This window comes from Colletotrichum tamarilloi (genome assembly GCF_030869305.1).
Source record: "Colletotrichum tamarilloi strain Tom-12 chromosome Unknown Scaffold_22.1, whole genome shotgun sequence".
Lineage (NCBI taxonomy): Eukaryota > Fungi > Ascomycota > Sordariomycetes > Glomerellales > Glomerellaceae > Colletotrichum > Colletotrichum tamarilloi.
The window spans coordinates 518356-533540 of record NW_026849405.1 but is presented as its reverse complement, the minus strand read 5'-3'; the positions used below and the strand labels follow the sequence as shown (position 1 = coordinate 533540).

The following is a 15185-nucleotide window of genomic DNA, read 5'->3' as shown; positions in this document are numbered from 1 at the left end:
CTCCCTTTGTCAAACTTCATTCAGAAGTATACGCCCTCTTTGTTTAACTTGCCATACCAAGGTGGTCGTAGGCCAATACATCCGTCGTTCTGGTCCAAGGGTGGTCCCCCTTTTACCTACAACACATCCCAAAGACATTCTCGGTCTCAGAGTAGGTACTCCAACAAGAGAATTAGGAATATTTGCTTGGTGGATGACTGGTTCTCTCTTCTAGAACCCCAATTTTCTACTTGGCGTAATCGTTCTTGAATCGAACATCGACCCGTACTGACAGATAGGTAAATCTACTTCTTCGATGTAGAGACACCTGACCGTGGCTTTCATTACAAAGCTCTGTTTTGACAAGCATCTTTGTATCGTGGAACTCCGCTGCCCTCACCGGCACAACCCAAGCTGAGCGTGCCGTCTGGCCATCATCTGATTTCTCTTCGATTTGGTATACATATGCATATGCATTGGGTGTTGCTGAGTATACCTCAACATCCTACTGGCTGAGTAGCTAGAATGAGTATTGATAGGGGTTCCGGTTTGTCTCTCAATTTCATTGTATGACCATATCCTCCTAAGAGACTTGTTTTCCCTGGGGGGGTCGCCACCAAGCTAAACTGTCCCACCCGATCTTGGCCTTCCTGGTTGCAATGGCTTCGCCTTGCAAGATGCCGTGAACTTTATCTGCAATCAGCTGAGATCGATTAGTAGATAATGAATGCTTTTTACTCACCGTGAGCCTCTCCTGCCAGCTCTTATAGCGTCGACCCATCCTTTGTTGCCCGCTCGTGTTCCCGTGGCACCAGACAACCAAAATGCGGTCTCTTAGCATTGGTCCCTCAGGTCCAATACAAAGACCACGCAGATTATTTGTGACGAAGAAGCGCCGGAATACCATGGGTTCCCCTATGGCCTCTTTTCATCCATCATACCATGCGAACCGGCCATCATGACTCTCTTGACCAGGCCAGGTGTCAGGCCTCGCCGGTTAAGGGATAGCTTAAGGGGCATGAGGAGGGGGACCAAGCAACAAAGGAGCAGCTCAGGCATATATAGAGCGCTGGTAGTACACCTCGAGGGAGGGGCAGATTTCAGTAATTCATCTTCTAGACCCTAACAGCAGTTGGCCTCTGTGAGCTTCTTCCCTGTGTCATACACCTATTGACACCAGGCAATCCATCCTTCTCATCCTTGCTCCACCAATGAGGCATCCCATCAAAGAATGCGGACTGACTAACGAGATACGCATCATTTATGGTGTTCTTGATGCCGATATCTGATCTTAACCCACGCAGAGAAGCAACTGTTCTCACTTCATCGATGAACACAGCTCGAACATTTAATCTGTCCAGGTCATGGCTGAACCAAGCGACTGGGATTGCGCTTGAGCAGGCCGTAAAGCCATGTCCGTTGAGAACGAGAGATTCGACAGACCCGATGACGTAGAGAGAATGAATTCGGGATCGGTCAACCAGGGGCTTCGGCCGTCCCTTGAGCGGGCTATGTTCACTACGCCACTCGGACACCCCAACTCGGCAGTGAGATCGCTTCATCTTCTTTATTCAGGCTTCGTGCCGCCAACAGTATCTCGAGACTGTTCTCTTCACGGATAATGTCTCTTGCTGCTCCGCAGAACACCTGCTTCACGGATCTGTTGTAGTCCCCATGGGCCCAGCCACGAGATCTACCGGCGAGACTGAGCATCGCAAACAACCTGCCCCGAGAATCGGCCGCGTCTCTAGCCCAAATGTTCCACAGGAGATCCGATAGTCTTTCGTCCATGAGTCCCTGCTTCAAGAGGTAGAAAGCAGTGGAGTATCGATCTCTCATTACTGGTCAGTCGCTAATGCGCTCGTTCTTTCTCTCAACCGTCGTCTTCCCAAAGTCGTCCCAGGCCTCAGCAAATGGTAGCGCTTTTATCAAGGTCTTTCACTTGATCATCCGCTGCCCGCACTAGATAATTGCTCAATTGTTGGCACACCACCGAGGTGTTCGCCTTGATCATTGTATTCTCTATGCATTGCCATTCTTCTGAGAAACGTGAGTGCGCGTTCACTGCTTTCATCTCCGGCAGAAGGACCTAGCCAGAATATCACGCGTACAGCGCATTGGAAGATTTGCTTGGTCGACGCAGACTTCGTAAACCCACAGAATCTGCGTTTCGGCAGGGTCGCGAAGGGTGAACAGAAGAGATGCAATCTACGATGAGATCGGGATAACCTAAGGGCTTCCATTCGTTGTGTCAGCTCGCATAATCAGGCTTTCAGAGGCACAAGATATTTCTCGTGCATAGGAAACGGCCTCAAAACTGGGTGATGACGCCAGCAAAACCTCTTGAAAAGATCATGATAGGGGATCAAATAAGTCAGTTGGAAGGAGGGTAGGAAGACGAATACAACCATGTTCTAGGCTCTGGTAGATAGAAGACGACGCCATTTCATGAGTCTGAGCTACTTCAACTCGAAAGTTGACATGGTAGCATGATCTTGTCCACATTGATGAGATAACAACTCATTCCTCAGTACAAACCGGGTGAGATTTACTCGGTCAGCAGCCTTCAGATGGCTGCTCCCTGTACCGAACAGGGGTCCTTCACCAGCCCCGGCGAAGAAATCAGACTCTATCGAGAAGCTCAGCCATTGACGGGATGAAAGATGAACGTGTTCAATCTTTTGCAACACACCAGTTCGTTAGGCGCACCCAGAGCATATCACGTTATCTCGAGTACATGCACCATCATTGAGAAGCGGCTCTCAGCTTTCCCCACCTCGATTCGCCTCAACGGCCCCGGTGCTAATCGCCAGCGCGGCGTCTTGCCGGAGTGAATCCGGGGTGCGGGGAAAATGGTGGTGTTGTCCAGCCGACACCAAGCTACATGCAGCGTGGCTGACTCATTCATCAGCAGTCGCATAGGATCCTCAGTCCTAACCCGCCTCACGGCACTCATCCAAGACGGCTGGCATTCATTATGTCGATGGCCGACGGAGTTTTCGGCGAGACTATGGAGTTGCTCTCCGGGGAGCAGTCTCAATATTCCGCGGACGATCTCGGAACTGGCTATAATTCTGCCACTATGCTTTGCCGGACACGCCGGCCGGCTTGTGGTTGGGAAGTCGACGTGGCGGGGTCCTCAAGCCCTCTAGGGCTGAGATGCAGGGGTGATACATGCGAATGAACTCTTTTCATTCATTTCCTCCGATAGGGGTCTACGGAAATTCAGCGTTATTGTGAATATTGGAAAGAGTAATACTGCTGTACCATGGTTCTCTGGGAGTTCTTTCAATGCCATTAATTGAACTTGTAAGGACTCATTGAGCTTTCGCTGCGCTGAGGATGAGCCCGCCAGTTAAGCCCTTGCTTGCGATAGAGGTGCTTACCTAGTCGACTTGGAGCCGGATTCAGTGGGTTGAACCACCTGTTCATTCGACTCTGCCTGAGGCTGTCTACTGCAACTTCGCCCTCCCATTCTCAATCGCAGCGCGGGTCGGATGGCCGCTGGATGAGGTGTCAGTATGGCTTACTCATCCCGTGTCAATTCGTGAGTAAGATGTATAATTCACATTCCCATGCCAATGCTCATGAGGGTCACGATCGTGATTCTCTCTGCAAAAATCATGAATGCAGATTCTGCATTTCCACAACTCGAAAGACATGATTCTAGACTAAACGATCTGCTAATCTCATCTAATCTCACTTCATCTCACAGGCTGACCCCGTCCTACCGTTGAGATGAAGGCCCGTGCTTGTGCATGAATCCTGACTCGTCTCACCTTGAGTAGAGGCTTCTTAGAGGCCACCAGCTATTTTGGGTCTTATTACGCCGTAATCTTCCCTCCCCCTCTTGACCGAAAACGAGTACAAAGTCCACAAAACACGGCATTAGCGCAAACTCTGTCGGCACTCTCTTGCCTGCAGTGCTGGATTCGTGCACACTATGAGTTCTGTACTGCGCGTAGATAGAAGGCTAGATAGGCGCGGCGAACTCCGCAATTACATCATTCTCCAATGAGACAAAACAAACCGCCCACCCTCGGCCCGGGCGAAAACTCAACCCAAAATCATCGCAGCATTCAGAGACAAGACATCAAGAGACCATTATGTTTGGCTGATCTACGGGCACGACGACATAATCGAATATTCAACAGCTGCACGCTCGTTCGCTCAAGGGGCCGATGATTCCGTGAACGTAAACGCAAAGAACGACTGGAACCATGGCATCCGACGAACAGAAGCCGGACGCTGACCGATACACCGAGTCGCAGTCCCCAGAGACTGAGACTCATCCGGATGGCGTCCCGGCGCGGTCACCGACGACCGCAAGTAAGGCGACAAAGAAGCCGGCGCCAAAGCCGGGTCTGGCGGCGAGATTGGGCCTCGACGCGCCGACGCTCATCATGATGTTCAAGGGCTCACTACCGCCCCTCATCGGCATCGCCATCTACCAATCCACGCCCGTGGCACAGTACTTCACCACGCTGGGCTATCTCGTGCCAATTATCTCAGTACTCGCACTCGCAATTCTCCCAAGAGGAAAATACCTCCAGAACCTCGTCCTCAATGTCACCGGAATTTGCATCGGTGGCGCCTTGTCGATGCTGGCACTGTGGTCTGGTGTCCAGGCGCGAAGGAACACCGCCTCCGCCGAGGAACTAGCCACCGGATTGCCCGTCTACAACTCAAGTCAGTCTGCCGTCTGCGGCGTCTGGCTGTTCTTCAATATTTGGATCTCGAATACCCTGAGAGCTAAATACCCTGCGATGAACCTGCCTGTCATGATCTACTCCATCTTTATGAACGTTGCCTGCACATTTGGCCCGCTCATGGTGACCACCGCAGCCGCCGAGTCGCTTGTAAAGCGGCTGACCGTGGCGATGCTTTGCGCCATGGGTATTGCTACCGGTGTCTCACTTTTCGTGTTCCCCGTCTCCAGCAGGAAGGTGGTGAGCGGTGAATTCAAGGGTGCCATTGGGCTTGTTCGCAAGTCTATTGCTCTGCAACTCAACTACTTGAAGACGTTATCCAGTCCCGACATGCTCGAGCGTCACCAGACGAAGAGCAGCAACGTCTTCAAGAAGAACAAGAAACAGAAGAAGCCCGAGATGACGAAGGAGGCGAAGGCCGCGGGCGAGCTCAAGGCCACGGCTTTGGCGATTTCGGCACTGTTTGGAAAGATGCACGGAGACATCCTCTTCGCCAAGAGGGATATCGCCTACGGCAAGCTCAACTCCAAGGATATCGGCGAGATCTTCAACCGCCTGCGAAGCATCATGATCCCATTGAACGGCATCAGCACAATTGTCGACATCTTCCGCCGAGCCTCCGAAAAGCACGGATGGGGTGTTAACGATGGCAACGGCGACTCGGACGCGGAGAAGGAACGGGAAAAGAGAGTCTGGAACGATATCATGCTCCAATTGCTGGAGCCATTCGAAATCCTGACGGAAGCAATGGACCAGGGACTCGATCACGTCGGTATCGTCCTCGAACTCACACCCAAGCCGAAGAAGACGAAGGGTGCCGACGTGGAGATGGATGCCGGTGCCAAGGCGACCTCGAAGCCAGGCGAAGCCGGGTTCGCCGAAGTCCTCGCCGAGAGGGTGCAGGACTTCAACGACAAGAAGGGAGAGCTGCTCAGAAACTGGTTGAAGGAGAGGCAGCTCGCGACAGAACAGGAACGACAGGATCTTCACCTGAAGAAGCTCGAGACCAGGATGCGGGAGCGCGACCAGACGCAGCTTTATGTGATGCTGTACATGGAAAAGCTTATGCTCGCCCTGGGCGAAGCAGTGCAGGACCTAGTCATGTTCGCAGACTCAAAGGTGGCTGACGGCACGATGGCAAAGAAGCGCTTGATCATCCCTTCTCAGAAGCGCATCAAGAAATGGTTCAAGGGTATCTGCAGCACCGAGGACGCTTCCCCCGAGCAGACGCCAGATATTGCTGAGATGGGCGCGAACATCGTCTACGCCGGTGATGGGTATAACAAGAAGAAGGATCCCGAACATCTCCCTGCTCACGGCGTCTGGCAACACTTTGGGAACTCGGTGAGAGCATTTTCTGGCTTTGTCGGATCAGGTGAATCGCTCTTTGGCTTCCGGGTCGCCATTGCGACCATGACCGTCGGCATCATGGCTTTCTTGCAGAGCACACAGACGTTCTTCACTGAGCAACGCTTGGTTTGGGCCATGATCATGATTGCCATTGGCATGACTATCACGGCCGGCCAGTCCATTTTTGGCTTCGTATGTCGAGTCGGCGGAACCTGCGTTGCGGTTATTTTCTCCTACATCATCTGGTATATCGTTGTCGAGCGCACCGCCGGAGTCATCGTCTTCCTCTGGTTGTTCATCTTCATCGAGCAGTACTTCATCTTGAAGTATCCGCGGTTTATGCCTGTGTGGCTCATCACGATTATCACTCAAGTCCTCATCATTGGGTATGAGCTACAGGTTCAGAAGATTGGAGAAAAGGCCGCCGCAGCCACGGGACAACCGTACTATCCTACATACCTTCTGGCACCTTATCGTCTTGCCTGTGTAGCGGCCGGTTGTTTCATCGCATTTATCTGGACCATTTTCCCGGCTCCGATCACCGACCGGCGCTGGCTCCGACGGGATCTCAGCGCCTCGCTCTATCTCCTCGCCAACTACTTCAGTGTCGTAACTGAGACAATCAAGGCGACGATGGAAGAGACTCACGGTGACATCAAGAAGCCCGGCACACCTGCTCACAAGATGGAGAAGGAAAGGCGTCGCATCCTAGGCAAGCTGTTACTGTTGCTCCCTAGCTTGGATCAGCATGCGCAATGGCAGAAATGGGAACCCGATATCGGCGGCAAATTCCCTAGGGCCACATACGAAGATATCATCAGACGGTCAACCAGCACCATGCGGTACCTGACGCTGATTGCTTACACCATCACATGGAAGCCGCGTGACAGGCCAGCCAGTCCCTCTTCCGACAGTGACCGGGCCTGGCTGCGCGCTCTCAATCAGGTCCTTGCAGGAATTGAGCCGACGCAACATACCATTCTCTCCACGCTCACGCTCCTGTCCAACTCACTACTGTCGGGTCAATCACTGCCGCCCTTTATGCAACTTCCGAGACCGAATGAGCTCACCCGCAAGCTCCTCCACCTCAAAGGTCCGGACCCAGAGCCGCGGACCATGCAAAGAAGAGGCAGTGAGCTCGAGCACAGGCTTGTCACGGTCCACACCCGCACAGGGTCTGAAGTGCGCCCTTCAGGTCGGAGGCCCAGCGTGGTGGGATCAGTGGTGGAGTCGCCGACGAGTGACACTTCAACGATTGGGGGTATGGCCGAGTTATCGGAGATGGTCAGCCCTCTTGGCAGCGGAAGTATTCTCGACGTAAGGAACGTAGAGCAACACGGATATACCGAGTTCGCGGTGCTGCAGGTTTGCAGCTCGCTTGTGTGCGATGACTTGGAGGGCTTGGTGCGGTCTGTGAGCAGTTTGGTTGGTGTTGTGGACTTTAGCTTCAGGATCAATCCAAGTGAGGCAACGCTGACGAGCAGTGATGAGGACGATGCTAGAGGAAAAGGCAAGCGAGATTAACATAATACCCACGACCTAGGTTGAAACTACGGAGATATACCAAAAGGCGAATTGAATCAGATATAATAAGAGTTATTACCATGAGCATTCAAATGGATCTGATGAATTTCTCACACACTAGGCTATGAATCAAGGCCGCTTGGGCAAAGCGAGGGAGGGTACTTGGAGTGTAAGTGTGATATTACTAGCACTAGCTTAATGACCATTCAATAACTTGGAACCGGTCATGTTTATGAAGTTTACAAAGAAAAAAGCTGTTGCCAGGTCGAAATCTTATGCCCACGATCCTGCCAACGATCACCATGTCAGGTCTCAACGCAGATGACGCCGCTGCCGCTACTATTCACCCGATGACCCGACTTGCGAGTGGTACTCGTCGTAATAGTCTTGGTTCCAGATCGCGAGTTCATCTCATGCATCTGCGCACTCATCCTCTCCTCCAACCTCTCCATCGCCCTGCACTTCTCCTCGAATCTTACCACAGCCTCGTCACGCTCACGATCCGCTGTGTTGCGCGCAGTAATGGCTGTCTCCTTCTGCTCCCGCGCCTCGCGGAGCATGGTGCGCATGGCCGAGATCTCGTACTCATAGCTGGAGCTTCCTTCCTCAATCTCGGTGATGCTCTCGTATGCCTCCTCGTACTTGACCTCCCACTCCTGGCACTTGGCCTTGAGGGCGCCGCACCTGCTGTTGAGCGACTCGACCTCGATCTTGAGCACAGCTGAGGCGGACTGGTGACTCTCGATCTCAATCTGGAGCTTCTCGATCTGCTTCCTGCAGTCGCTTAGGTCGCAGTCGAGACGCTCAATGCGCTCCGTCTTGGTGTGGATCTCCTCTTGCGACTTCTTGAGAATGGTCTCAGTGTGGCTGAGGGTCTCCTGCACAAGAAGAAGCTGACGATGGTTCTCGTTGGCGCGACCGACGGCACGCTCGCCCTCGTCCTTGAGGCGCTTCTTCTCGATGATGAGAAGACGAAGCTCTTCTGTCTTCTTCGTAATGGTCTCCCGCAGTTCGGTGCGTGTGATCTCGATGCGGGAGATCTCTTCGCGGAGGGAAATGATTTCACGGTCGCAGTGCTCCCACTTGAGCTTCCACTTGCCACAGTTGTCTTCGGCCGCCTCCCACCGGCAGTGCTCTTCCTCAAGCTCACGCTTGAGTCTGATGATGCACTGATCGAGCTCTTCCTTTTCGTTCCGGATCTTGATGATAATCTCCTCCTTTTCGTTCTTGATTCTGGTGATGGCTTCTTCCTTCTCACTCTTGACCTTGGTGATGGCCTCCTCCTTTTCGTTCTTGACTCTGATGATGGTCTCCTGTTGCTCCTTAACCTCAGACTTCTTCTTCTCGTACAGCTCTTCTATCTCCTTGTACTTCCGCTTCAGCTCATCGTACTTGTGGTCGCACTTGCGGATATGGTCCTCAAGCTCGCCCCGCCTGTGGAGCCACTCGTGCTTCTCCTCCTTGAGTATCAGGTGGCTCTTCCTGATGTCTATTAGCTCCTTATGAGTCGACTCGAACTTGGTAGTAATCTCCTCGTGCTTGGAAGTCAGCTCGGTGAGCTTCAGGTCCATGTCCGCACGCTCGCCTCGCAGCTTGCCACACTGATCCTCAAGATCGGCACGGGCAGCTGTAGTCGCCACTAAGGTGAGTCTCGTCTGCTCAGAGGTCTTCTTCAGCTCTTCGTGTTCTTTCTTGATGTAGGTGTAGGTATCCTTGGCTTCGGCGATCTCATGTCGGAGGGTCTTGCACTCGTTGTCTCGTGCAGATAGCTCCAGCTTGAACTTCGAAGCGCTGTTGATGGCTGCAGTGAGCTCCAGCCGCACCTTGACAAGCTCCTGCTTCTGGCCTTCATGCTCGTGGTTGTGGTGACTGTGCTCCCTCTCCTTGCGCTCCATGACCTCGGTCAACTCCTCGTAGCGCTCAGTCATGCGATGCATCTCAGAGTAGACAGACTCGCGCTCGGTGATGATCTTGCTCCAGACTTCGCGCAACGACATGCTTCGTCTCGACATGCTAGACATGAGTTCCGTGAGCGCCGCGAACTCAAGCTCTGCCTGGCGAGTGAGCTCCTTCGATACTTCAGAACTGAAGCTGGAGCTGTGGGAGCTTGAATGGAACTCATTGCTATAGGACCGTCGACTGACACGACGCCTGGTAGTATACGCGCTCCTAACGGACCCAGTAGGACTGCTTGTACGAGGAGATGTTGCGGATGGGTAAGACGGGAGAAGACGAGGTCGGCTTCGCTCGTTGATGCTGAGACCCGACATCTCGCTCGTCAGCAAATCCGACTCGCCCGGAGTGATCGGCGTCGGGATGTCAATGTCTACTCCCAAGTGAGTCTGGGAGTGGCCATGGTCATGGTCATGAGTGGTCGCCATGTTGCTGTGTAGTCCAAAATGTGAAGCAAGAGTAGAATCTAAAGACAGGTAGAAGCCTTCGGCCATGGGGTAAGGGGAATATCAACAAATTTGTCAAGCCGCATTTGGGCAGGCGACAACGCACATGCGACACGGGACTTTTAAGGCCTTGGACTTACCGGACTAGCTTTTCCGTTACCTCAGCTTCAGCTATTCACAAAGAATGATCATCAGTGCCGCTCGTATGGGCATGATCCTATTAATTTTTGTTTCTGGTAGGCTGAGACACAGCTGAAGTATGGCGGATGGCTGAAATCCAAAAGCAGCGCAGTATCAACTAGTAAGATCCCATCCTCTGTCCATTTCCTCTCGAAGAAGCTTCCCGGCAAATTTGATGGCTTGCAATGGCTTGCGATGGCTTGCGATGGCGATGAAGCAACATTCATAGCTTCGTGATCTGCAGGGTAGGCCGAGACCTGATGTGCCTGTTGAGAGAGGCTAGGCGATGTCGGTAAACGCCAGGGTCCTCATGCTTGCATCCCTAGCTGTCGTAGTTGAGCCAGCCACAGGCAGCCCTCCCGCGTCGGCCGAAGGGTATAGATGAGTCCGATTGGCTTCTGCGTTACGACCCAAAATGGCGAAGGAGGTGAATTCGAGACATATCCCGCGCGCAGGGCACAGATTACCCCAAAAGGAATGGTCCTTGTCTCTGTCAGTTTACCCCTAAGCTCTTCGCTTAGAATGGATAATCTACTGAGCCATATGGCCGAAAGCGGTCATATCTTTCCCCGCGTGGAGTTCATATCGACTTTGAAAGTCACTGCCGGGGTTGCAGACGTCTCCCCGCAGAAGACTTACTAACTTAGGCAAAGACGCGCCCGTTTGTCGCCCAATTATCGCTCGGCTGGTAAAATGTTATTGACTGCTAGTTGTGGAGTCTTCGTTACCACTGGTCAAATTCCAGCAATTTCATCTGAGACCCTGACTGCATTCAGCTCCCAGACCCGGCAGCTTGTGTGAAACCTTTTGACTTACCATAGCGGAGGAACTTCGAAAGATAACATTCTCCGAGCCCCTTATTTCCCAAGAAACTAAGATCAGCATTCGTGATGCCCATCATTTCTCGAATGCGCAATCTCTGTCGCGTTCCTTACGCGAAGAGATGACCGCCAGACGGCGATCATCGCGTTCTTGGCTGGAGCCGGTGAGAAAAATGGAAGCACAGTCTTCGAGACATAATACCTCGACAATCGTGGGGGTCTCGTTATAGTTTCTTTGCACATTATCAAGGTCTGCGGTCACCTTTGAGCTACATATTTTCACCTAGCAGATGAGATTGGCTGTCCGAGAAGTGACGCCTTATTTCCTTCCACCGGTGCAAAATGACTCAATACATGGCAAGCCAATCAGATCTCGTAAAGTTTGTCTGCAGCAACTATGATAACAATGGTTCTTTGGGACCTTGTCCTATTGTATGCGACCAAGTTGTTGTAGAAGACCTGGCAGTATGGGCGTCGGAGAGAGCGGGCGTTGACCAGGCCATTGTGGGAGTGATATGGGCTGCATCTTTTCGTGGGATTAGCAGCTGTGAGCTATTAGCTGCCCACTGATATAGACGCCACAATTGTGGAATCAGACCTTTTCCGGCCAGGGTACCATGTGCTCCCGGAGCTTCCATTTGAACAACACCTGTTTATAAACATCGCCTTGCTCAAGACGCCCGCTATTCCCAAGTTACGAACTTCATCACTCTAGTTAAGTGGACAGACGACACGTGAGTGAGGGATACGGTGGGTCTTCTAGAAAGAGTCACAGGCCCAGACAGATATCATTATGATAAAAATTGCCTCATTAATGATTGTAATTATTCAGATGCTGCCTCTTTGTTGAAAAGGCATCGCTAGGTATATCATACGAAAGCTTTGAGAGCACTCTGCATCAACCACCTCTTTCTTCGTGGATGTTGGCTCTTATGCCTTGTCGCACTTTAGGTTCCAGCTGCTCTGCGGCGAACAGACAACCGCACCATTGAACTTCAGTGTAGTCTTCGCCTGGCTGCTGCGTGCGTGGTTGTACGTGATCCAAATGCCATTTTGCGCAATGTTCCTGCCATCTGTCGATCTGCAGGCGGTGTTGACCTCGTTCCACCATCCGGCCTTGAGCTGCAGCTCATCTCTGCGGTTGTTGATGGCCCACTTGAGGTCTCCGAAGCTGAGGTCGTTACCAGTCCAGAGACCAGAGCACAGGAGACGCTGGGCCTTGGTTGTGGCGCCAACAACGGCAGGTGCAGGCTCAGCAACTGCTTCTGGTGTAGGTGCGGCGATAGCGCTGGCTGCGAGGAGCAGGATGGCTTGGAACTTCATTTTTGTTGTCTGGGTGCCTTATTGATCTGTTTTTGTAGGGATTTTGCCGTGAATTTGGGTTAGATGAAGGGTTGATTTCAGACTGATGTACAATATTATGAGAAGCCTTAACAGTCTTGGGGATAAAGAGTTGCTGTCTTGGAAACTCGATATATCAAGCCAAACTGTTGACTCAAATACTCGCACACAATGGATTCAAGGACACTACCTCGCCATGGTAATTTCCTCGATAGTATTCAAGAACACGCTATGCCTCACATGTTGTACATGACTTGTACCGGCGGGTCGACGTTTAATGCTACTGAGTCCCTGATTTGCTCACCTGTCTCTAGAACCCCACTACAGCGAAGCATCCCACCGGTGAACGGATATCGGCAGGATAAATTTCGCGAACGATGATCAACAGCTTGGTTGGGTGGCCTCGGTCCTATCGGCTATCCCGTACACACAAAATCCACGCGGTATTAGCCCGCGTATTCGGGTACACATGATTCAGTACAAGACAAGCCAAAGGCCCAAAGCTCTACAAAGTGTTATTGCTGCAATTGGCGGCTGGAACAGGGTTATGTGAAAGCGAGTTATTCGGCTCCGAACCTCTGTAAACTGGGACTCGGACCAACGAAGTACGTACAATTAGACCTCTTGAACCACGCAAGGTTTACAAAGCTTAAATGATTAAACACCGCTGCAATCTTCGCTAGCCGTTCGTATTACACGCGAAATGGTTGGAGCACATTGGGGAGGATATCCATTCAGGATAAATGATCTGTTGATCGCGAGAAGAAGATATCCCGCGAAATTCCTTGGCTTGTCCACGTTTGCTGTGTTTTTTCTTCGCCTAACATACATTAAAATCATCAGCCTTTGGACCTTCACTCGAAGGGGAGCGTCAGCGTCATTGTATGCAACCTTATCAACCGCTGACTTGAGTCATTCGTACCTCACCTCCGAATTAAATGTTGAAATTTAGTTGGGTTCATGCTAGCGACAGGCAACTCGGATGATCGGATGCCGCAAGTCATGCGGTGTGCGATTCTAAGATCGAGGCGGGCCACTTCTACCAAACTTCATCCTCTCTAGCTGTTCAAGTGAATGGACTCATCTGGGGATAGTAAGTTCTCAGAACACAAGCTTTGTGACCTGTATGCTTATCCCTGTACATGTGCTTCTCCACGCTGAATCGTTCATAGTTGCTATAGACCTAGTTGCGTAACCTCCCATATAGCAGTGCACCTGATGCGGCTGGCCTTGGTTTGTCACTGCTGCTCTGAGCACGCCGACCTCATCCCCGGCCAACTGATCTTTCAATGAGTTCTGTGACCATCATGGGTCTAGCATGGTACCTTATGTTGAGGTACGCTGTAGTATAACATACCTAATGGATTGATACTGCGTTTAACTTACCTAGTCCCAAGCAACAATGAAGACGTGGGTTTCACGCCTGATTATGGCAACTTGTCCTTTTTATCCAGATTTCTCCAATTCGCCCGTCTTGTTAGAGGGCTTTCTAAACAAGAAATAAACTGCTATCTTGAATCTTTCCCCCTTTTCTCGCAGTCTCAACTTGGCTTCCACTGCTAGACATCCCTTGACACAGCCCATGGCCTACTACACGCGTAATGTTGGACATTGCAGAAAGATTATCAATGAATCAGGTCGTGGAGTAGTAGGTTGATGCGCAGTGGAAAATTTGGATGCGGAAAGCTCAGGTTTCACTTACCTGAGTTGTTAAAGACACATAATAGCTTCTCTAGCAATATGGCAAGACGGGGATGGGCTAAAGCAGGTTGCAACAATCGGAAAAGGAAACAGCTTTTTACATATCGTCATTTACCATATGTAGCTCCGAAAAGCAGCATAATCAAAGATCGGCACAGCGACAGCTGAAGATTCGTTCACTTGAAATGAGCATCTTGCCATCTCTGCCACGAACTATGTCCCTATCACGCCAATTAAAGTCCAACGAAGCGTTGAAAGGATTTCCCCGTGTTTTATATCAGAATAACTTTGGACTGTTTGGTCCGTTCGCTTGGTTAGTGGCAAAGCTATCTTTTGTTTGTTCTTTTCATGCTAGAAAAACAACTTCAATAAAGATTTTGATGCTAGGACAGAGACCTGCAATATACCGCGAGGTACACGAGACGCCATTATTTAAATCTTAACATGTGCCCCCGACTTCTTCAACTTCCACATTGTCGACCTCAACATCAGAACCTCAGGTTCAATGTGCCTCCCCCTCCCACGAAATCACTTCACAGCCCGTGGCCGCTGGAGCGCATCTTCCTTCTCCAACAGCTACAAGAAGTCCTGCGACGCTTTCATCGAGTTCTTCCAGAAGAAATTTGGTATGGGGACGATGTGCGTGATCAGCTGGTACGATGATCCGGGCACGGGCTGTGGCCTGGCTGACGTGGCTGTCGGTGCTGAAGATGTGGATGGGTTACGGACGGCGATGAAGAGGGTTCGAGATTTGACGGAGGTGACTTTCCAGTGTTCCTGTATAAGCAAACGAGGAAGTGGAAGAGCTATGGTGGGTAGATTCTGACTTCCGAGGCCTGAGAATGTTTTCTCAGATAGACAACGGACAATACTTGAGATAGAGGAACTTGGCCGGGACAAATTAGGCGAAGCTTTGCGAGCACGTGAGAAAGTAATATGGAATGATATTCACGAGCTTGAGCTCAACTAGAACTATATCTTGACCACGCCCAACCCACCCCAAAAGTAAGGCCAGCGTAAAAAGATGATGCCTGGCTCGCCGTGTCCACCCCATTCATAAACACCCAATAGGTACGCCGACTCCCGAAACCTGCCGACGAAGACGCCTTGCCGGCTTTTTTGCTTCTCATCATGCCAACTACCAGTAAGGTTACTTGGTAGGTATACTATACAAACGCTGC

The 15185-nt window shown here is 51.4% G+C and overlaps 5 protein-coding genes across 5 annotated transcripts; 3 read left to right on the top strand and 2 right to left on the bottom strand.

The window, feature by feature from the left end:
• Positions 1 to 2956: 2956 nt before the first annotated feature.
• On the top strand, positions 2957 to 3163 carry CTAM01_07379 (uncharacterized protein; the record flags this gene model as incomplete). Its single annotated transcript, XM_060523402.1, has 1 exon — positions 2957 to 3163. One exon carries the CDS (start codon positions 2957 to 2959, stop codon positions 3161 to 3163), a length of 207 nt encoding a protein of 68 aa, XP_060382140.1.
• Positions 3164 to 4199: 1036 nt separating this feature from the next.
• Positions 4200 to 7562, top strand: CTAM01_07378 (uncharacterized protein; the record flags this gene model as incomplete). Its single annotated transcript, XM_060523401.1, has 1 exon — positions 4200 to 7562. The coding sequence occupies one exon, from the start codon at positions 4200 to 4202 to the stop codon at positions 7560 to 7562; it is 3363 nt and encodes a 1120-aa protein (XP_060382139.1).
• Positions 7563 to 7867: 305 nt separating this feature from the next.
• CTAM01_07377 (uncharacterized protein) lies at positions 7868 to 9943 on the bottom strand (the record flags this gene model as incomplete). Its single annotated transcript, XM_060523400.1, has 1 exon — positions 7868 to 9943. One exon carries the CDS (start codon positions 9941 to 9943, stop codon positions 7868 to 7870), a length of 2076 nt encoding a protein of 691 aa, XP_060382138.1.
• A 1949-nt stretch (positions 9944 to 11892) lies between these two features.
• CTAM01_07376 (uncharacterized protein) lies at positions 11893 to 12285 on the bottom strand (the record flags this gene model as incomplete). The annotated part of the gene is made up of 1 exon (XM_060523399.1): positions 11893 to 12285. The coding sequence occupies one exon, from the start codon at positions 12283 to 12285 to the stop codon at positions 11893 to 11895; it is 393 nt and encodes a 130-aa protein (XP_060382137.1).
• Positions 12286 to 14632: 2347 nt separating this feature from the next.
• On the top strand, positions 14633 to 14830 carry CTAM01_07375 (solid-state culture specific ATP-grasp domain-containing protein; the record flags this gene model as incomplete). The annotated part of the gene is made up of 1 exon (XM_060523398.1): positions 14633 to 14830. One exon carries the CDS (start codon positions 14633 to 14635, stop codon positions 14828 to 14830), a length of 198 nt encoding a protein of 65 aa, XP_060382136.1.
• Between the last annotated feature and the right edge of the window lie 355 nt (positions 14831 to 15185).